The sequence below is a fragment of the Macaca fascicularis genome, chromosome 11 (assembly GCF_037993035.2).
Source record: "Macaca fascicularis isolate 582-1 chromosome 11, T2T-MFA8v1.1".
NCBI classification, from domain to species: Eukaryota; Metazoa; Chordata; class Mammalia; order Primates; family Cercopithecidae; genus Macaca; species Macaca fascicularis.
The window spans coordinates 71,185,760-71,208,505 of NC_088385.1; the positions used below are offsets into that span (position 1 = coordinate 71,185,760).

At 39.4% G+C, this 22,746-nt stretch overlaps 1 protein-coding gene and 1 long non-coding RNA gene across 3 annotated transcripts in view; one reads left to right on the forward strand and one right to left on the reverse strand.

Annotated features, from left to right (window-relative positions):
• XPOT (exportin for tRNA) overlaps nt 1–19,002 on the forward strand; it is a 43,627-nt gene extending 24,625 nt beyond the window's left edge. For both annotated transcript variants that reach the window (XM_065524526.2, XM_005571443.5), the window contains 9 exons: nt 210–448; nt 1,706–1,991; nt 3,627–3,816; nt 4,753–4,869; nt 5,042–5,157; nt 5,880–5,927; nt 9,525–9,596; nt 15,349–15,405; nt 18,419–19,002. In XM_065524526.2, coding sequence (XP_065380598.1) covers nt 210–448; nt 1,706–1,991; nt 3,627–3,816; nt 4,753–4,869; nt 5,042–5,157; nt 5,880–5,927; nt 9,525–9,596; nt 15,349–15,405; nt 18,419–18,445 — 1,152 coding nt within the window. In that variant the 3' untranslated portion in view covers nt 18,446–19,002. The remainder of the gene's footprint in view (nt 1–209; nt 449–1,705; nt 1,992–3,626; nt 3,817–4,752; nt 4,870–5,041; nt 5,158–5,879; nt 5,928–9,524; nt 9,597–15,348; nt 15,406–18,418) is intronic.
• LOC135966258 (uncharacterized) lies at nt 13,445–22,715 on the reverse strand. Its single transcript, XR_012420441.1, has 3 exons — nt 22,451–22,715; nt 15,131–15,252; nt 13,445–15,005 (listed from the first exon to the last, which is right to left on the reverse strand). It is a non-coding gene; the product is annotated as an uncharacterized lncRNA (long non-coding RNA).
• Between the last annotated feature and the right edge of the window lie 31 nt (nt 22,716–22,746).

Genomic DNA, 22,746 nt, shown 5'->3' on the forward strand with positions numbered 1-22,746 from the left:
GTCAGGGCTGGAATTAGAACCATGATCTGTTGACCTCCAATTTAGTTTTCTTTTAATTCTATGGTCCTGGGAGAAAATTTGTCTTTATAAGTATTTGATACATGAGTTGGTGTGATAGATTACATTTCCTGTTCCTAATGCACGTTTTCTCATTAAATGAGAGGAACTCAAAAAATAAAAACTTTTAGTAAGACTAAATTTCATTCTAGGAGAATGGCCACCAGTCCTTACTGAGCAGCGATGATCAACTTTTTATTTATGAGACAGCTGGAGTGTTGATTGTTAATAGTGAATACCCGGCAGAAAGGAAGCAAGCCTTAATGAGGAATTTGTTGACTCCACTAATGGAGAAGTTTAAAATTCTGTTAGAAAAGTTGATGCTGGCACAAGATGAAGAAAGGCAAGCCTCTCTAGCAGACTGTCTCAACCATGCTGTTGGATTTGCAAGGTAAGTGTGATCACAGTTAAAACTGTGAAGTGCATGTATCTACACAGACAGAACCACTTGTTTGGTGGGCACACACATTTGTGTTTCCACAGTTGGATAGTCCAGAGAATTGTCTAAATCTTTGTCCTCCAAATCCAGTCGGTTAGATTCAGTTGAAGAAGGGGATAGATTACATACCATTTGCATTTTTGCCTTGACAGCTGTAAATCTTTAACCCCTCTGACTTCTTTGGTATAAATGGGTTGTGTGTTTAAGGGGATCAGCTAAAGAGTTAATATACTAAAGATATATTGGGATGGGATGTCTTTGGTTAGTCTTGGTTACTTGAAGAGAAGAACCTGAGGTTTCTCTTTAGTTGTTTTGTGTCCTGAAGACCATCCAAGCAGCTATTTTTCCCCCTCTACCCATACTTTTTGTTGACAAACAATAAACAGTGGCATGAAAGTTGTAAAGAGTGCTAATTAGAAGTTAAATTATTCTATAATATACTTAAGAACAAGAGCTAGATATTAGAAAGTTGTATAAATAATTTTGAAGATAGTTTTCTAAATTTAAATGAGTAGTTTGCAGATTACCTAGTACAGCCTAGTCATAACGAGTGGATTTGTTTTCTCTTTTCTGTCTACTTTGTCAATAGGATTTTTCTCTTTCTTTTTCTTTCTTTTTTTTTTTTTTTTTTTGTGGGAGACAGTCTCGCTTTGTCACTCAGGCTAGAGTGCAGTGTTGTGATCTCAGTTCACTGCAACCTCCGCCTCCCAGGCTCAAGTGATTCTTGTGCCTCAGCTTCCAAGTAGCTGGGATTACAGGCATGTGCCACCACACCCAGCTAATTTTTCTATTTTTAGTAAAGATGGGTTTTCACCATGTTGTCCAGACTGGTCTTGAACTCCTGGCCTCAAGTGATTTGCCTGCCTCAGCCTCCCAAAGTGCTGGGATTAGAAGCATGAGCCACAATAGCCAGCCCAGTCAATAGGATTTTAATAAAACATTTAGGTAGACTCACATTAGAAGGATTATATTAACTCCATGTCATTCATTTAAATTAATTTGAGCTCTTTTGTTCTGGAAAGATAATTGGAAGCAGTAGTTTACAAATAGCCATATTAACTAAAGATGGAAGTAATTGTGATGTGGAAAATAAAGGTCTGGTTATTTAGTTTTGTTAATTTTGTAATTTGTTGTATGTTGCTTTTGAATACTCCATAACGCTTTCAAAGAATAAAGTTACATCTGATTGCCTGATTTTTGCTTATATAGTCGAACCAGTAAAGCTTTCAGCAACAAGCAGACTGTGAAACAATGTGGCTGTTCCGAAGTTTATCTGGACTGTTTACAGACATTCTTGCCAGCCCTCAGTTGTCCCTTACAAAAGGATATTCTCAGAAGTGGAGTCCGTACTTTCCTTCATCGAATGATTATTTGCCTGGAGGAAGAAGTCCTTCCGTTCATCCCATCTGCTTCAGAACATATGCTCAAAGATTGTGAAGCAAAAGATCTCCAGGAGTTCATTCCTCTTATCAATCAGATTACGGCCAAATTCAAGGTACCGCAAACCTTCAGAGCTCTGAAAATCTCTTGAAGATCAGATGTACTTATCTTCAGACATGTTTTGGATTTGCCCTTGGGTTTCTTTCTTTTTTTTTTTTTTTTTAAATGAATTACTTGAGAGCATCATGGATCATATGTATTTTTATCATCTGTGGTGTTTGGCACACTGCCTGATACATAGGTCATGCTTAATAGATGTTTGAATATAAACAGACCCTGTATGCTTTGTGTAGCAAAAGAAAACAACTAGTTGGCTGTTTTAGAAGAGCATATAAAAACAGTACACTGAGTACTAAATGTCTAAAGAAATAAGAAGCACCATAATTTGCGTACCCAAGCAAGGGTTAAAAGTAATTCAATGTATTAAAGTCAGTTTTCTGTAGGACATTTAAACTGGCTAATAAAAGTTGTTAATACTTACATAGTACTTCTTTTTTTCTTTTTTCTTTGTATGGAGATAATCTCGCTCTGCCACATAGGCTGGAGTGCAGTGGCGCAGTCACGACTCACTGCAACCTCTACCTCCCAGGTTCAAGCGATTCTTGTGCCTCAGCCTCCTGAGTAGCTGGAACTATAGGTGTATGCACCACACCAAGCTAATATTTTGTACTTTTAGTAGAGACAGCGTTTCCCCATGTTGGCCAGGCTAATCTCGAACTCCTGACCTCAAGTGATCCTCCTGCCTCGGCCTCCGTAAGTGCTAGGATTACAGGCATAAGCCACCACACCTGGCCACTTACATAGTACTTTCTATGTTCAAAATCTGTTCTAAGCACTTTTTGTACATTTACTTACTTGATTTTCATACCTACCCTAGAAGATAGGGATTATATGTTATAGTTGAGGAAACTGAGGCATGGAGAAGTTAATGGATTTGCCCAAGAGTTCATAAAACTCAAGAGTTCATTTGTAAGCAAGCATTGAGGACGTTATTAAACGATGTTTTTTACCTTTGTTCCAAAAAAAAAACCCTAAGAGTTGACATATAAACTGATTTATAGTTTAGCAAAACAATTCATTTTTTGAGAATTTAATTTTGAAAATATTCCATGGCAATATTTTATTGTGAAATATGTCTATAATTTTAACCTAAATCTGAATCTGTAGGAAAGGGTTTAAATTGAATGATCTTGGGTCTTCTAGTAATATTTTTTAAGGTTTTTCTCCCCCACCTTGAAATGGAGTCTTGCTCTGTTACCTAGGCTGGAGTGCAGTGGTGCGATGTTGACTCACTGCAACCTCCACCTCTCAGGTTCAAGCAATAACCCTATGTCAGCCTCCTGAGTAGCTGGGACTGGGATTACAGGCGCTCGCCACTACACCCAGCTAGTTTTTGTATTTTTAGTACAGATGGGGTTTCACCATGTTGGGCAGACTGGCCTCGAACTCCTGACCTTAGGTGATTCACACGCCTTAGCCTCTCAAAGTGCTGCGATTACAGCTGTTAGCCACTGCGTCTGGCCTAGTAATGTTTATGTTATATAGATTTTATCTTAAAATTGATATTTGCTAACTGAATTATGTACGTATGCATTCTAAATAGAAAAGAAAGGCTTTATGTAAAATAGTTTTTTTAAGTTGTATATTAGTATTGTTACTAATTGCTGAAGTAATGATTGTTTATTTTCAGATACAGGTATCCCCATTTTTACAACAGATGTTCATGCCCCTGCTTCATGCAATTTTTGAAGTGCTGCTCCGGCCAGCAGAAGAAAATGACCAGTCTGCTGCTTTAGAGAAGCAGATGTTGCGGAGGAGTTACTTTGCTTTCCTGCAAACAGTCACAGGCAGTGGGATGAGCGAAGTTATAGCAAATCAAGGTGGGGACGCATGCCATGTCCAATTAGTCTGCTTAAGTCTGTGTCACTGTTGTACACCTGTATGACCAAGAGCAAACTGAAGTAAATACAGAAATTTTGAAGTTTGTTGTCCCATGGGAAGACAGTTTATTGTTTTCAGGGTGGGAATTGATCACTTTTATATAAAGCACCTAAAATTAATTTGTATTCTGTTCCCTTTTTCTTTATGCAATATTTTTTAATTTGGTTCTTTAGCAATATAAATAACATGACTACTTACAGAATTGACCTGACAATTGAGTCTTTATGGCAAATTTGCCATTTTGAAATATAAAATAAATGGAGCTGTATAGATTTTTGTGGAGAATTCTGTATAGGAAATTCAGGGAACAAGATACCAAGGGCAAACTGTTTTTTGGTGGTTTTTTTTTTTTAATTTAATTTAATTTTATATGTGAGATAGGGTCTCACTCTATTGCCCAGGCTGGAGTGCAGTGGTATGATCACGACTCATTGCAACCTCCACCTCCTGGGCTATCCTCCCATTTCTACCTCCTGGGCTATCCTCCCATTTGTACCTCCTGTGTAGCCAGGACCATTGGCACTTGCCATAATGCTGGGCTTATTTTTTGTAGAGATGGGATCTCACCATGTTGCCCAGGCTGGTGTCAAACTCCTGGGCTCAAGCAATCTTCCTCAGCCTCGCAAAATGCTGGAATTATAGACAGGAGCCACCACGCCCAACTGATTTTTCGGTGTTTAATGTTTAAACTTTAGGTGCCCAGTTAATAAAAATCAAGGGATTTTGGCAACTCTGTAAATGCTTTTTTCCCCCCTTCATTTTTCCCACTCCACCTGTAAATGATTTTTCATATACATTAGTATATGAAAAGAGAACTTCAGGTTGCTTTCCTAGTTAATTTTGGAAATTACTTAAACTAAAGTTTTTCTTCTCAGGTGCAGAGAATGTGGAAAGAGTGTTGGTTACTGTTATTCAAGGAGCAGTTGAATATCCAGATCCAATTGCACAGAAAACATGTTTTATCATCCTCTCAAAGTTGGTAGAACTCTGGGGTAAGATGATTTTATTTCTTAACCTTCGTTTCCCAAACTCTTTCATAAAACTCTTAGAGATGAAATGGAACGTAGCCCTAACAGAGAGAGAAACTGGGAGTTGGTTTTCCCTGGTGATGAATTAATTGACTTACTTTTATATATAAGATGAAAATTTGAATTCTCTTGACAGGAGGTAAAGATGGACCAGTGGGATTTGCTGATTTTGTTTATAAGCACATTGTCCCCGCATGTTTCCTAGCACCTTTAAAACAAACCTTTGACCTGGCAGATGCACAAACAGTATTGGTAAGCACCTAGGAATCTTTGTTTACCTTGTGTAGCTCTCATATATTCCCAATTTCTTCTTTAATGCCAGGTTGATTATATTATGTTTCATTGAATTTTTTTTTTAATTTAGTGATTTCAGATCAGGGTTCATTTTTTTTAGATTTATGATACCTTCTGGAGTTTTTATGAATTCTTTTTGAATCCCAATGCTACTGCTGAATTTTACAAATTCTGCTCCTTCAACTTTAACACCTGACTTTTTCTAGGACCATGAAAGGACATATGACACAAACATTCTTTCAAGTTTCAGTATTAGTTTCCTACTACTATTTTAAGTCTAAAACTTGCACCTAGTGGTTTTCCCTAATCATTAAGAGCATGAAATGGCAACTTGATCCTCCTTGTATGATAGTTTCCCCAAATCTCATCTTCACAATATTTAATGTCAATTTCCACTTTCTCACTTTCCCACAACCTGGTAAAAGCTAGATTTCGTAATTGTAATGTACTACGTTAAAACAACAGTTTGTATTTTTTTGGTTTTTTTCCTTTTTTTACTTCAACCCACTTAGTCCACCTGCCTGTTACCTTTCCTTCCTCTATCCCTTCTCTGGAGTTAAATATTTCTCTGGAAATATTTATTTGAATTTCCCTGGCAGTGGCCAGGATAGTAAAGAGAAGAGCTGGATCACTAAAACAAGAATTGAGTATATAGAAATTCTTAAACTTGTTTTTCACAGGCTTTATCTGAGTGTGCAGTGACACTGAAAACAATTCATCTCAAACGGGTAAGCCTTGTAGTCCATGCCCCTTCATTTTCATCTCGTGTGGTGTTATTATCTTGTTCTTGAAAGATGTATCTTGTGTAAAATTTAACTTTCGTTTTCACTTTTTTGGATGTGGGGAAAGGGGATGAATGAAAGTAGCAGTATCCATTTATTGTCCTTCATGTCTTGGGTAACATGTTTTGGTTTGACTAAGGATGTGAAAAATCTTAGCCAGAATTTCAAGATTCAGTTTTCACGATCTTGTAGGCTTCCTCACTACCAGATTTTTTACTTTATTTTTGTTTGTATTTGTTTTTTGGAGACTGAGTGCAAGCTGGAGTGCAGTGGCATGATCTTGGCTCACTGCGACCTCTGCCTCCCAGATTCAAGCAATTCTCCTGCCTCAGCCTCCCGAGTAGCTGGGATTACAGGCACCCGCCACCATGCCCGGGTAATTTTTATATTGTTAGTAAAAACAGGGTTTCACCATGTCGGCCAGAGTGGTCTCGAACTCCTGACCTCAAGGGATCCGCCTGCCTTGGCTTCCCAAAGTGCTGGGATTACAGGCGTGAGCCACTGCGCCCGGCCTATTTTTTATTTATTTATTTTTTGAGACAGGCTCTCCTCTGTCACTCAGGTTGGAATGCAATGTGCAATCTGGGGTCACTGCAACCTCCACCTCCTGGAGGCTCAACCGATCCTCCCATCTCAGTCTCCAGAGTAGCTGGGACCACACAGGTGCATGCCACCACACCCAGCTAATTTTTATATTTTTTGTAGAGATGGGGTTTCACCATGTTGGCCAGGCTGGTATTGAACTCCTGATCTCAAGTTGATCTGCCCACCATGGCATCCCAAAGTGCTGAGATTACAGGCGTGAGCCACTGTGCCCAGCCTTGCTTATTTCTTTAATATATATTTTACTTTATTTTTTGTGATAGGTTCTCCCTGTGTTACCCAGGCAAGAGTACAGTGGCATGATCTCAGCTCACTGCAGACCCAGCCTCCCAGGCTCAAGTACTGTTCCTACCTCAGCCTCCTGAATAGCTGGGAGTACAGGTGCACGCCACCACACCTGGCTAATTTTTGCGGTTTTTGTAGAGACCAGGTCTCACCATTGTGCCTAGGCTGGTCTTGAACTCCTGGACTCAAACATTCCTCCTGCCTTGGCTTCCCCAAGTGCTGCTATTACACCATGCCCAGCTGATTCTGGGTATTTGTAAATAGCTGGAATTGGTTGCCAACATTTAAAAATCTCAATATATTTTTTTAACCAAAAATTCCTTCCTCCAGCCTCTCTCAAAGCCATAGAATGCCAGCACAGGACTGGTATTGCCACATAGCTACAGCCAGCTAAAAAGCAGTAGTTGCCCTCACTCCCTATAAAGAACGTGAGCTTTTGCTCAGTGGTCTCCATTTAGCTGTGCACTCATTTGAACTTGATTTTTTGATTCTGATAGAGACTTGAAGTGTTTTCAGTTCAGCCGCATTTCCTCTATACTTGCTACCTGCAAGTAGGTGTGCAAGTGGGTGGGGTAGCTGTGTGTTTAGGGACAGCAGGGGAACTGTATAAAGATAAATAAAGCATCTCCTGATATTCTCCCTCAGAATCAAGGGAGACTAACACATAAAAAACTCTAGTGGTTTAAGTAGTACTTTAGTGGAGATAATATAAAATATTGTGGAACTAAAGCTGAACAGGCAAATTTTCCTGAGGGGGCAATCTAAGCAAGCTATAGGAAAGAGGTGATATTTTTGATGGCCCTTAAATGTAGATTGATGGAACTAATAGGGAGCTGGCATTCTGGGCAAAGTTAAGTAGGTGTACAAAGACAGATTAGATGTCACATGGTGGATTTGGTGGGAAGTTACAGACTTAACTCTGTTTAGCTAAAGTATGGAGGCAGAAGTGATAGCTAAAAAATAAGATGAGACTAGATAGACAAAAGCCTTGTGTTAACATGTGTAGAGTTGGGAAGTCAGTAGGCAGTTGGTTTGTAATTTAGGAGGGAAAGTGTTCAGAACATTGGGTCTGAAGCAGTTAGAATTAAATACTGATTTTGGAGTCCTCAGTGTAAGTCAGTCAAAGTAAAGCCATAGGAATGACTGAGACTTTCTAAGACCAGAACAGAAAGAACTTTGGCTCAAGCAAGAGTCAACAAAAAAGTAGAACCAGATAGCCAGTTGTGGTGGTGCACGCCTGTAATCCCAACTACTTGGCAGGCTGAAGCACAAGAATTGCTTGAACCCAGGAGGTGAGGTTGCAGTGAGCTGAGATCATGGCACTGCACTCTAGCCTGGGCAACAGAGTGAGACTGTCTCAAAAAACAAAAACAAAACAAAATGAAAAAGTAGAACCAGAGGTAGGAGCATTGTGAAAGACAAGGGAAGACAGTCTCAAGAGGGGAGATTGGATGGCATTGTTTGGATGCTAGACAGTCAAAGTGGATGTGGATGAGGAATGAAAGGAAACAGTAAGGATGGTATTTCTAGTTCGGAAGTATTTGTTTTATCGATAGAAGTGTTAATTTAAACATACAGAATTGAGTCAAACAATATTATATTTAAAGTGTTTTGCTTCAAAATCAAAAAGAAAAAAATGTTTTGCTTCATTGTTCTATTTTCTCATTCTTTTGACTGACTTGAGGTATAAGTTTACTTTCCCTGATTCAAAACAAGCAAAACTACACTTTTAAAAAGTGGTAACAGTGAGGTTACAAAGTGATGAACATTGCATAGGAAGCAATGGTACATAGACAGGGTAGACGTAAGAAAAAGATGAGAAGGAAAGTAGGAGGGATCTGGGAAACAGTGCAGGGTTACTGCCTCTCAGTTAAAGACAGGTTTCCTGTGATGGGTCATTAAACTGTGACCTAGATCCAAGGTGAAGGAGGAAACATAAATCCTTTGATTCAGGAGCACTAATATTAAACAGGAATTCCAGGTGTTAGTGCAATGAAGAGTCCATCAAGGAGAGATACATTGATTTTTTTTTTGAGACAGTGTCGCTCAGTCGCCCAGGCTGGAGTACAGTGGCATAATCTCAGCTCACTGCAGCCTGTGCCTGCCAGGTTTAAGTGATTCTCCTGTCTCAGCCTCCTGAGTAGCTGGGATTACAGGCATGTGCCATGATGCCCGGCTAATTTTTTTCTATCTTTGGTAGAAACAGGGTTTCACCATGTTGGCCACACTGGTCTGGAACTCCTGACCTCAAGTGATCCACCCACGTCGTCCTCCCAAAGTGCTGGGATTACAGGCGTGAGCCACTGCACCTGGCCAAGAACCTTATTTTTCAGATGGAGAAACCAAGGCTCAGAGAGGTTAAGTAACTTGTCCAAGTGCAGCAAACCACCAGGGCACATGTATGCCTATGTAACAAAACTGCACGTTCTGCACATGTACCCCAGAACTTAAAGTATAATTTAAAAAAAAAGAAAGAAAGAAAAAAAAGAAAAAGTTGCCAGAGCCAGGCTTCAAACCAAGGCAGTCTGGCTCTGGAGTCTGTGTTCTTAAGCACAATATTATGTTGCCTTTAAAGTGTACATGTATTGTTCCAATTCTTTTTAAGCTTATTAATGTCAAGCAAGAAAACAGTTGTAAGTATCTTTTAATCTTCAGGGCCCAGAATGTGTTCAGTATCTTCAACAAGAATACCTGCCCTCCTTGCAAGTAGCTCCAGAAATAATTCAGGTAAGAGCTGTTTCTTACCATTGTGTAGGCGAGCAATCACAGTAGTAGCAGTATTGCCTGTGACATTGTTGCCAGCAGAAATCACAAATATTTTCATATTACATAAGTTGTTGCCAGTATCTGAAAATACTGTTTATGCTTATCACCATTTTGAAATTGAGTTACTAAGTAATATCACTACACCTTGTTATCTAACAAGTTAATAAGTCCTTACTGTTCTACCATACTTTAGTTTGATAACCATTGTTCAATATAATTGGCTTCTGTCGTAATCCCATGTATTATGTTTTATGCATTTAAAAAAAAAAACATTCTAAAGGAGCCAGTAGGCTTTTCCAGACTGCTGAAGGGGACCACAGCAGAGTTCTGAAGCTTTGTGCCAGGTAGTTCATTATGTGTACACCAAGTTTATCAAGGCTTAATCTGTAAATCTGAAACTGTATTTTGAGAAAAGTGTCTGGAAAGTGACCTTATACTTTTAAGAAGTTATTTGTATAATATTGTTTCTTGGCATATAATTTTCCAGATTTCTTGTCCAGTAGTACATGGAGTTAATGAAGTATCAAACTTTTGATTAAAACTAGAATTACAATCTCTTATGTAGATTGCAAAATTTGTTTCTTCATCAATAGTGTTTTTATTGTAAGAACACTTACATGAGAAATATACCATCTTAACAATTTTTACGTGCACAACACAGTATTGTTAATTATAGGGACAGTGATGTACCTGTAAAATATAGGTGGATCTCTAGAACATATTCATCTTGTATAACTTAAGACTTTATGCCCGTTGATTAGCAATTCCCATTTCCCACAGCCCCCATCTCCTGGCAACCACCATTCTACTCTCTGATTCTGTGAATTTCACTACTTTAGATACCGAATATAAGTGGAATCATACAGTTATGTCTCTTTTTGTGACTGGCTGTTTCACACAATGTGTTCTAGGTTCATCCATGTTGTTACATATGTCAGGATTTCCCAATTTTTTAAGGCTGAATAACATGCCATTGTATGCATATATCACATTTTCTTTATGCATTAATCCACTGATAGATTCATTTGGGATTATTTTCACATCTTGGCTATCTTAAGTGCTACAGTTAACATGGGAGTGCAAATATGTCTTTGAGATGCTGATTCCAATTCTTGTAGATAAATACCCAGAAGTGGGATTGCTGGATTATATGGTAGTTCTACTTTTAATTTTGTGAAGAAACCTCTTACTATTTTCTATAGAGGCTGTATACCATTTTGCATTTCCATCAGTTGTGTAGCAGGGTTCCAATTTTTCCACATCCTCACCAATGCTTGTTGTCTTTTGTTTTTTTATAATAGCCATTCTAATAGGTCTGAGGTGATATTGTGGTTTTGATTTGCATTTCCCTGATGATTAGTGATGTTTGAACATCTTTTCATATACCTGTTAGCCATTTGTATTTGGAGAAGTCTATTCAAGTCTTTAGCCCATTTTCTAATCAAGTTATTAAGTTTTTTGCTATTGAATTAGAGGAGCTTTTTATATTTTAGAAATTAACCCCTTATCAGATAAATGGTTTGCAAATATTTTCTCCCTTTCTTGAGCTATTCCAGAGGTTGCCTTTCTGCTGTGTTGATTGCTTACTTTATGGTGCAGAAGCTTCTTAGTTTGATGTAGCCCCACTAATGTAGCTTTTCATGATATCAATGAAATTATTTCCAAGACCAGCATCTTGAAGCTCTTCTATGTTTTCTTCTAGTTTTGCAGTTTGGAGACTTTATATAAAGACTTTAATACATTTTGAGTTGAGTTTTGTGTATGGTGTTAGATAAGGGTCTCGTTTTCTTTTGCACATAGATATCCAGCTTTACCAGCGCCATTTGTTGAAGAGATTATTGTTTCCCCATTGTGTATTCTTAGTACCCTTGTTGAAGATCAGTTGACTATATGCAGGGTTGATTTTCAAATTCTATTTTGTTCCATTGGTTTGTATGTCTGTCTTAAAAGAGACAGGGTCTCACTCTGTTGTCCAGACTCAAATGTGGTGGCACCATCATAGCTCACAGCAACGACAAACTTCTGGACTCAAAGAATCCTTCTGCGTCTGCCTCTGCCTCCCAAGTAGCTAGGATATATGTCTGTCTTTTGCTGTTACCATACTGTTTTCATACTGTAATATTAAAATATATTGTGAAATCTGGAAGTGTAGTACATCCAGCTTTGCTCTTTCTCTGGATTGTTTTGACTATTCAGGGCCTTTTGTGATTTTATGTAAATTCTAGTTTTGTTTTTTCTATTTCTATAAAATATGCTCTTGGAACTTTTATATGGATTGCCTTGAATCTATACATTGCTTTGTTTTTGTTTTTGGAATGATTAAGAAGCTTTTTAAAATTTTTTAAATTTATTTTTATTTTTTTGAGATGGAGTCTTGCTTTAGTGCCCAGGCTGGAGTGCAGTGGCATGATCTTGGCTCATTGCATGCAACCTCCGCTTCCCAGGTTCAAGTGATTCTCGTGGCTCAACTTCCTGAGTAGCTGGGATTACAGGCAGGCACCACCATGCCGGGCTTATTTTTGTTTTTGCTTTTTTTAGTAGAGACCAGGCTGGTCTCGAACTCCTGACCTCAGTGATCTTCCCACCTTGGCCTTCTAAAGTCTCGGGATTACAGGTGTGAGCCACCTTGCCTGGCCATTAAGAAGCATTTTGTTGACCTGATGGAATAGCGATATTCATTTAGCAGCTCAGTTTTATATACTCTTTCCCCTGTGTCGTTTTACATAACGTGTAAAGGTGGGGAGGAGGGCCCTTTTATTGCAAAGACATTTCCAGAGTCGTCATCTTTTTCTTTCTCTTTTTTGAGACAGTCTTGCTCTGTCGCTGAGACTGGAGTGCAATGGCATTATCTCTGCTCACTGTAACTTCTGCCTCCCAGGTTCAAGCAATTCTCCGGCCTCAGCCTCCCAAGTAGTTAGGATTACAGGCGCCCACCACCACGCCTAATTTTTATATTTTTAGTAGAGACGGGGGGTCACCATGTTGGCTAAGCTGGTCTTGAACTCCTGACCTCAAGTGATCCGCCGGCCTCAGCCTCCCAAAGTGCTGGGATTACAGGCATGAGCCATCGCACCTATCCAGAACCAGGGGCTTTTCTGTGACCAAGGTAACCCCTTATCAATTACCCTAGCCCGTAGTGGCCTTGGATCTTACTGCTAGGCACTGGCTTTCAGTGTTGCTTTGTACTTCCCTGTCTTCTCCTTGGGTAATGCCACTAGGCCTGGGTAGGACGCCTGCCCTTTCACTTCATGGGTAGATTCCCATAAGAACTACTTTGAAGGCCAAAACGAGATGGGTGAGAGAGCTGCTTTTTCTCCTGCTCTCCTTTCTTGTGTCCTCATTCTTGCCCATGATTTTTTTGATGTGTTCCATGATCTCCTTATTCATCTTGATCTCTATATCCACCAGGACCTGCTCTTCATAATATAAATAGAATTGTAGGAAGGGTGATGGTATTGTGTTCTCAAACATCATGATCTGCATCCAAGGGTTTTTTGTTTGTTTGTTTGTTTGAGATGGGGTCTTGCTGTAGTCTTGCTCTGTCGCCCAGGCTACAGTGCAGTAGCATGATCTCAGCTCACTGCAGCCTCCGCCTCCCGCGTTCAAGTGAATCTCCTGCCTCAACCTCCCGAGTAGCTGGGATTACAGGCGACGGCCACCGCACCCAGCTAATTTTTGTATTTTTAGTAGAGACAGGGTTTCACCATGTTGGCCAGGCTGGTCTCGAATTCCTGACCTCGTGATCCACCCACCTCGGCTTCCCAAAGTGCTGGGATTACAGGCGTGAGCCACTGTGCCCCATCCAAGGGTTTTGTTTTTTTTTTTTTTTGATCTGAGAAATAAATTTCCTGGTACCCTCACCCAGCTGCCCAGGTGTGTTATAATTCACTGTTATGACCTTCACCAACTCCCTGAACACTACTACATCACCCTGGTCTGGGTACTGCAGAAGGGGAAGGGCCCCTTCACAGGTGGTGGCAGTCAGACACCAAAGAGGAGTAAGAGAACAGCAGACACCACTTCTCCTCAGCAGATTGCTTTGGGTAGTGAGGACATTTTAACAATATTAAGTCTTCAGTCCATGACACAGCTGTCTTTCAATGGTGTTTTTTTGTTTTTATTTTGAGACAGGGTCCTCACTGTTGCCCAGGCTAGTGTGCAGTGGTGCGATCTCAGCTCACCACAACCTCTGCCTCTCAGGTTCAAGCAGTTCTCCCACCTAAACCTCCCAAGTAGCTGGGACTACAGGTGTGTGGCACCACACCTGGCCAATTTTTGTATTTTTGGCAGAGATGGGGTTCCACCATGTTGGCCAGCCTGGTCTTGAACTCCAGACCTCAAGTGATCCAGCCACTTCAACCTCCCAAAGTGATGGGATTACAGGCATGAACCATTGCGCCCAGCCTCAATGGTGTTTTTTTGAGGCTTTTATAATGCTGTTTTTCCAAAAATAAAATAGATCTCACATGAGTTTAAAAAATGAATTTAACTCATTTTTAATGAATTTGTGATCTCTTACTTAACAATATACCACCTTTAACTTTAGAGATATTAATGACTTTCTTGGTTATCATTTGTTACATAAGTAAACTAGTATTTTAATGAAAATAATTATTAATTATTCTTGTGATCTTAGTGCTCACCAAAAGTAGAACTAGACCATTCAGTTTACAGCTAATCTTCTTCCAGATTGCTAAATGAAGCAAAATTATTTTTCTATTTAGTAATTCATTATGAAAGATAAGGAACCTCAGTTTTCCATTTTTAATATGCCTTATGTCTGACAACACATTTTGCAGAATATTCCCTATTAGAATTCTCTTTTTCTTTTGGTCTTGCTCTGTTTGGTTATCCCTCTTACTAGATGTGAGCAGCCATAGCAATGTAGTTTTTGTCCCACTCTTATCAGGCATGAGTCCACCTTGTCTAGGAGAGCTATGTTCTCAAAAGTGAAATCAGCCTGTTTGACAAGTACTAACATTTGAAAATGCTATAAACCTCTTGTGGTGAGATACTGTTTGAATTGATCTTGATAAATTAAATACTATGAATTTGAAGCAACCTTAAATTCCTTTGACAAAAAATAAACAAAATATGGTATATATACACAATAGAATATTAAGCCTGATTTATAAAATAATCCTGTCATATGCTATAATGTGGATGAACCTAGAGGACGTTATGCTAAATGAAATAAGGCAGTTATTAAAAGACAATGCTATATGATTCCATTTGTTTGAGATATCTAAAGTAGACTCACCAAAGCAGAAAGTGGTGGTTGCCAGGGGCTGGAGCAGGGGAAAATGGGGAGTTCTTCAGTTAAGAGGCAGAAAGCAAGCTTGTTTTGCAAGATGTAAAAGTTCTAGAAACCTGTTGTACAATAGTGTGCATGTAGTTAATGCTACTGTACCGTACATGTAAAAGTGGTTAATGTGATAAGTTTTAAGTGTTTTTACAGCTTTTTTAAAAAAAGAGCCAGGCACAGTGACTTATACCTGTAATTCCAGCTTCTTGGGAGGCTGAGGTGGGAGTGTCCTTTGAGCCTAGGAGTTGGAGGCTGCAGTGAGCTATGATCACACCGCCGTACTCCAGCCTAGATGACAGAGCAAGACCATCTCTTAAAAAAAATTAAAAAAAAAAAAAGTGGATATGAATTACAATGGATTTAATACGAATACATTTGTTCTTTCTCCCTCTTTTCCCCACCCCCCAGGAGTTTTGTCAAGCGCTTCAGCAGCCTGATGCTAAAGTTTTTAAAAATTACTTAAAGGTAGGTATTTGCGAAGCTCACGTATCTTCATACAATTAGGTAATGTTTGAGAGCCAAGAGAGAATATGTATCTGCAATTATAGATGTTTATGTGAAGTCCCTTTTAACTAAGCTGTTGCAAAAGATCGTAAGTTAGGTAAGCACACTGAATGTGTACACCTTTGATTATATTGGTGAGAAAATGCCAGTTTTATTTTATAGTTTCATGATGTAATTAAATAGAAACTAGAGGCATTAGGAGAATAAGAAATGTTCAGGAACAGTTGTCTACATTAAGTTGAAAAGAAGGGGCTAAAAATATAAAAACAGAAGAAGGAGATACTTGCTTATATCCTATTTTGAAACATTTGAACTGTAAAACATACAAAAACGAGAATCCTCAGATTTGGGCCATCAAGCCTCCTTTTACATTTACGAAATTACTGATTTTTTTTTTTTAACTCTGTAAATCAACAAAAAGTGTCACATGTTTATTTGGTATTCATAGTTATAATTAAGTTCATGAGATGAAACTGTCTTGGTCTTACCTTAGGTAGTCATTCATTTCATACATCATGACTGCTTTTTATGTACCAAGTACTACAGTAATGGCTGCAAATACAACTATGAGTAATTTTCCCTCCCCATAAGGAGCTCATGATCTAGAAATAAAGTTAGTGTGACAAGATGAATTGTTTATTTTTTATTATCTTCACTCAGATAATTTGAAGACAAAGCACTATATTAAATTCAGTAGCAGGTAACTTAGTGTAGCACCTGGTTCTTTTGGTGAAGACATTCAGTGGAATTTGTAAGTCAAAGGGCTCTGCACAGAAGTGTGTCATCCTTTGACTGTGTTTCTAACATCTTCCCTTGTCAGTTTTTTCTTAGTTGTAGTTCGTCAGCTTAAACATCTCAGAGAGTTTGTGTGGAAGAATATTGAGGGCTTTTTTTTTTTTTTTTTTTTTTTTTTTATCATTGGGAACCCTCCCCTTCGCCATCCTCCCATAAAAAAGCAAAGTGCCTATGCGAGTAACCCCTGTTGAATAACCGATCAGTCAAACTGAATTTAAGGACTCAATCCTCACTATTAGAGGTGTCTGTAACAGTAGATCTAGGTACCCTGTAGAAGGCTTGTTCTCCAGATGTGGTTATTCATCGGCATAGCATTTGTAAAAAGTCTTCCTTCTGGGCCCAACTTCTCTTCAGTGATGACATTATCTTAGTGATCATAACTATCTCAGTATTAGCATTATTATTCTAGTTGGAAAAAATGAATTTCATTCTTTTGTGCTCATTCCTCCCTTCACATCTGATTGATCCTCAGATCTTGCAGATTCTTTTCTCATCCTCTCTTCTGTCTCTGCTGCTCTGGTGTAGGCTGATGTTATCTTACTCTGATCTCTCTTCTCTTGTTCTAGCCAGGCTGATGTGTTTGACTCTTCAAATAGTCCTTTGATATTTATTCACCTTCCTCATAATCTTCCTAAACAAATTCATGTTTCTCAGTTTGGCACTTAATTTTTTTTTCGAATTCTGACCTGAGACTACCTTTCTGTTTTTTCTTGCAGAAATGGTCTTTACTGTTCTTGTAGTTCTTCAAAAATCCTGCCTTAATAGCAGCCCAACTTCTGTGTGAACTGTACCCATTTTTCTATGTTTGCCTTAAGCATGGTCTCCTTGTAAGGTTTTCTTTTGCCTATATAGTGATCATTCTTTTCCCTGCACATAGTCAGTAGATTATCTGTTAAATGAATCTCCTGGGTACTAGGGCACTATCAATACTGTTCTTGCCTGTATTAGTCCATTTTCACGCTGCTGATAAAGACATACCCGAGACTGGGCAATTTACAAAATAGGTTTATTGGACTCACAATTCCACATGGCAGGGGAGGCCTCACAATCATGTTGGAAGGCAAGGAGGAGCGAGTCACATCTTACGTGGATGGCAGCAGGCAAAAAGAGAGCTTGTGCAGGGAGACTCCCATTTTTAAAACCATCAGATCTCGTGAGACCCATTTACTATCAGGAAAACAACATGGGAAAGACCTGCCCCCATGATTCAATCATCTCCCACCCAGTCCTTCCCACAACACATGGGAATTATGGGAGCTACAAGATGAGATCTGGGTGGGGACACAGGGTCAAACCATATCATTGTCCTTACTGAGAACAGTGAATTATGTCTGATGCTCACCTGACCTGCTATGGATGGCAGTGTGTAGTACTAGGCCATGCCTAGCACAGCCTCTAGCCAATTCCTTTGTAGTCTCAAATTTTGACTTGGAAGTACTTTTGAATCATCAAATAAATAGTAAATTCCTCATGGGGTTAGAATTGCTGTGTTTAGCTTTGACTTGTTTCCTCCTCAAATTTTATTTATTTATTTATTTTTGAGACGGAGTTTCGCTATTGTTGCCCAGGCTGGAGTGCAATGGCACGATCTCGGCTCACCACAACCTCCGCCTCCTGGGTTCAAGTGATTCTCCTGCCTCAGCCTCCCGAGAAGCTGGGATTACAGGCATGCGCCACCACACCAGGCTAATTTTTTCTATTTTGAGTAGAGATGGGGTTTCTCCGTGTTAGTCAGGCTGATCTCAAACTCCTGACCTCAGGTGATCCGCCCGCCTCAGCCTCCCAAATTGCTGGGATTACAGGCATGAGCCACCACGCCTAGCCTCAATATGTAATTTACCAGTGTTAATTTTGAAATAGTACCAATCAGTAAAAAGGTGTCAAGAGCATGTTTTCTTCTGACCATTTGATTTCCATAGCATAGAGATAATACCATATTTTCACTACTTCCCCAGTTGGGTGATGTCAGCCTAAGTTATAGCTAGACTTACCAAATTCTCCAGAACAGAAAGTTCTTACCTTGGATTACATATGGATATATAAGGCATGTGAAATGTTCTAAATGTCTATCATATGTTACAAAAGAACACTGCTAGCACTCAGAAACTTGGAGCCATTCTTCAAGTGAAAGTGATGCCTTCTGACATTAGTATTGACTGCATTGATACTTTATTTACAGGTGTTCTTCCAGAGAGCAAAGCCCTAAGGACTGGATTTCCCTGTGCCTACTTCATGATCAGGAATTCCAGTTAGTGTATAAAGAAGCGATTTTTGTGTGCCATTCATGCTGGTCTTTTTCACACTGTTTTGAGCTTACTGCAGTATATGTTTTGGGATTTTTCTGTAAAATGGGTGTAATTTTCCTGACACAGGTATGTAACAACAAAAGAAGTTGCCTGCATGCCGGTCCAAATTGTTCTGTATAAAGATGCTCTTAAAAGATACAGTTATCCTAGAACCTTAATTCTTTTTTATTTGAAATTTTAAGTCAAGTCCTTTATAAAGACCATAGCAGTGGAAAACAGTGTACTTTTTAAAAAATTGCTGAATATAAAATGTTTGAAAATTTTCTTTATGTGTGAAGACACATAAAGTATGGGGGGAATACAACAATCAAAACTAACTTTTTGTAGATAGCCATTTCATTTCTTTAAACTGTTTCAATGCCAATATGTATTCTACAAAAGAGAATGGTTTTAGGCTCCAGTGTTATACTTTTTTTTATATATATATATATAAATAAATTTTACGTAGTGAAATCTACCAAGTCTTTTCTGGAATTATTGTAAATACTTTAGTTTTATTTTCATCTTAATCTCTCCCTAATTTCCCATTTAAAGGTTTACAAATATGAGTGTGTGGATGCTTTAATTCATTTAACCTCACTCCTCAAAGGTAACACGCAACTTAGTTCTGTTATATGAGAGTCTTTTTTTTTAATGTACTAGAAAAAGCCTATGTGAATCTGTTGATAGAATTTAAAATTCCAGGCCAGGCGTGGTGGCTCACGACTGTAATCCCAGCACTTTGGGAAGCCAAGGCAGGTGGATCATTTGAGGTCAGGAGTTTGAGACTAGCCTGGCCAACATGGTGAAACCCCATCTCTACTAAAAATACAACAGTTAGCCAAGTGCGATGGTGCACGCTTGTAATCCCAACTACTCAGGAGGCTGAGGCAGGAGAATCGCTTGAACCCAGAAGGCAGAGGTTGCAGTGAGCTGAGATTGTGCCACTGCATGCCAGCCTGGGCGAGAAAGTGAGACTCTGTCTCAGAAAAAAAAAGAATTTAAAATCCCAATTTATTTTCTAACTCTTTTATTGGATGTATTTAGAACACAGTATACCTATAGTATACCTATGTGTTTATTATGTTTGTAAATGGTAGCTAACATTTAATTACTGGAAGTACTTACCCCTGCCTTCCTCCATTTTCATAGCTACTTGAGAAAGCAAAAGGAAATAATAGTTATCAGTAGTATCACTGGAAAATTAAGAAGAGAGGAGGGACAAAACTGAGCAGCAGAATTCATATAGACATTTAAGTTTAAATTCTAAAAGCTCAATTGAGATTTTCAGGGAGGGTGTGTTTTGCCCTTTGGCCTCATGAATGGGTTTCATGATGGGCTTCAGTGGCCTATAAACTCTGTAAAATTCTATTCTAAATTTTGCACATTTATTTTGTTCTGGTTAATTCCAGAAGACATTTCAAACATTTTTCTTACATCATATAATAAAAGTACTTAACTAAATTGACAATTATAAAAATAAATCATCCGGGCACGGTGGCTCACACCTGTAATCCCAGCACTTTGGGAGGCCGAGGTGGGTGGATCACAAGGTCAGGAGTTCAAGATCAGCCTGGCCAACATGGTGAAACCCCATCTCTACTAAAAATACAAAAATTAGCCAGGCGTGGTGGCGGGCACCTGTAATCCCAGCTACTTGGAGGCTGAGGCAGAGAATTGCTTGAACCCAGGAGGTGGAGGTTGCAGTGAGCCGAGATTGTGCCATTGCACTCTAGCCTGGGCAACAGAGAGACTCTCTCAAAAAATAAAATAAAATAAAATAAATAAATAAATAAATCAGTGAAATGCACCTTATACTTTAATAAAAAATGTTTTCAGAAATAGATAAGTGAAAGCTGAGTGTTTCTTTGATAGGGTCCCCTGTACTATACGAGTGATAATTACAGCTATTGTAATAGTAGTAATTGTTAAACAGATACTAATGAGTAGCATAGCATAGTGGGTAAGAGTTTATATAGCACAGGCTCTAGAATCAGATTAAGTAGGTTCAAATACCAGTTCTGCCAGTAACTGGTTTAGAACCTTGGGCAAGTTAAATAATGTCTCCCAGCCTCAGTTTTCCTATTTGTAAAATGGGGGAAATAATGGTAGCTACCTCAAAACTCATTATGAATTCAATGAGTTAAACGTGAAAAGACTTATTGCAGTAGCTGGCACATAAAGACTTGATAGTAGTTTATATGGATGCTATCTCATATTAGCATATATGGAATTAATAGTGTATCACTATACTTTTTTTTTTTTTTTTTAATAGAGACCAGTCTGTCACCCAGGCTGGAGTGCAGTGGTGACATCATAGCTCACTGTAACTTCTAGCCCCATACTCTACTAATCCTCCTGCCTCAGCATCTGGATTAGCTGTGATCGCAGGTGTGCACCACCACATCCGGCTACTTTTTTTCTTTTTTTTTGGTAGAGACAGGGTCTCTCTATGTTACTCAGTCTGGTCTCAAACTCCTGGCCTCAATCCTCCCACTGGCCTCACAATGTTGGGATTACAGGCATAAACCACTGCGCGCGGCCTGTACTATGCTATCAATTCCATATATGGGAAGGTGTTTTCCCGTTCGGAGCTCTTTAAAGCTCTGCAGAAGATTTACATGTGTTTATCGAGCTAAGAGAAATCAGGGCATGGAAATTGAGTGTGTAATAAAAATTAAACTCTTCATGTTACATAGTCATGCATAATTTCTATCTTCTTCTCTGAAGTTGCCTAGAGCACCATCACAGTTAGGAAACTTCCATCATGAATTTCCTTATTACCAAAAGCAAGTACCCAAATAATTGTCTCAGGAGAGGAAGGACAAACTGTTAACAAGCTGAAATATTTGGGGATTTGTGTGACTTGACTAGGGAACCACAGGGTTTTGTAATGCCTGATTTAGCCCTGTGCCTAACAGTTTATTTAAATCTTAATGCTAATGTTAACTGGTTCCCAGGTGGTTGACCTTATAAGAAAACACTGTGTGGTATTTTAATGTGGTAAATATGTGAATGAAGGCCTTTGGCTCAGTTAATCACTCCCACAACTTTGAGCTGTGGTTTTACTGGTGGAAGGAACTTTAACAGGTCTTCGCTCTTGTCATTAGATATCAGAGAACTGAAATTGGTTGGAATTGTAAGCAGTGAATAGATGCGTTGTTAGAATGATTCCATCACTTATACATTGTTTAAAATGCTAATAAAGTAACTTGCTTTGTAAGAACACATTAGAGTGGACTTTTGTTATCTCCATTGTGCATTTGATAAAACTGAGGCTTAGAGAGGTAAGAAACTTGCTTTTAAGTTAGTAATTGGCGGCCAAGACAGCAACCCTAGGTCTGTTCCATTCAAAAGCCTCTGAGCCACTCCTCATGACTTCTAAAAGCCTCTGAGCCACTCCTCATGACTTCCCGTTCATTCGTGTTTGCTGTAGTACTTACTCTGGGACACACCATCTTCCTCTTCCCCTCCACTCAGAAATGTAGCCCTAGATGAGCAGCGGTCTGTCTGCCCCCTCCTTACGTTGAGAAAAGCCTGTTTTGCTGTCCGTGGGCAGAAGGGACCCCTTCAGAAAGCTATTCCTTATTGGGAATAGCTGCTTGAGATTTTGACTGTACGAATATTGCAGGACCTAATTTTAGTATTTAGGTTTTAGTTCTTAAATTCTTAAGTTTAGAGTTAGATACTTCAAAACGGCCATTTTCCAAAATACCAAGAGGGAGTTAAATGAACATATTTACATTAAGAATTTAACGTCTTTCTGGGTGATAGGAAAATGAAAAAAAGAATGTAAAGTCTGAATTACTGTGAGACGATAATCTGGTTCCACTGCAGCCAAAGTGGGCCCTTAAAACAGAATCCATCCCTCCCGGCTCTGCCGGCCGTCTCTGCCTGCCCCCCCACGTGTCCCACGTTCTGCAAACCTGTAAATCGGGATGTAATCCCTTGTTCAGAGTCGGTCCGCCCCACTGTCGGCCGGCGCTCGGGGTAGGGGCGGGATTTGCAGTTGCGGGAATCCCAGTTATTGTGTTCGCTGCTCAGGGCTCCTCACTTCGCCTTTAGAGTAAAGGGGAGCGAGGGGAACAGTGGACTGGGTGTGTCTCCAGACATTCCCCTCATTCCGTGGCCTGGGAAGCCGACTCAGCAGTCGCCGCCGCAGCTGCTGTGGCTACCGGACGGGCCATAGACGTGCGCACGCGCACCCGCACCGGCGCGCCGG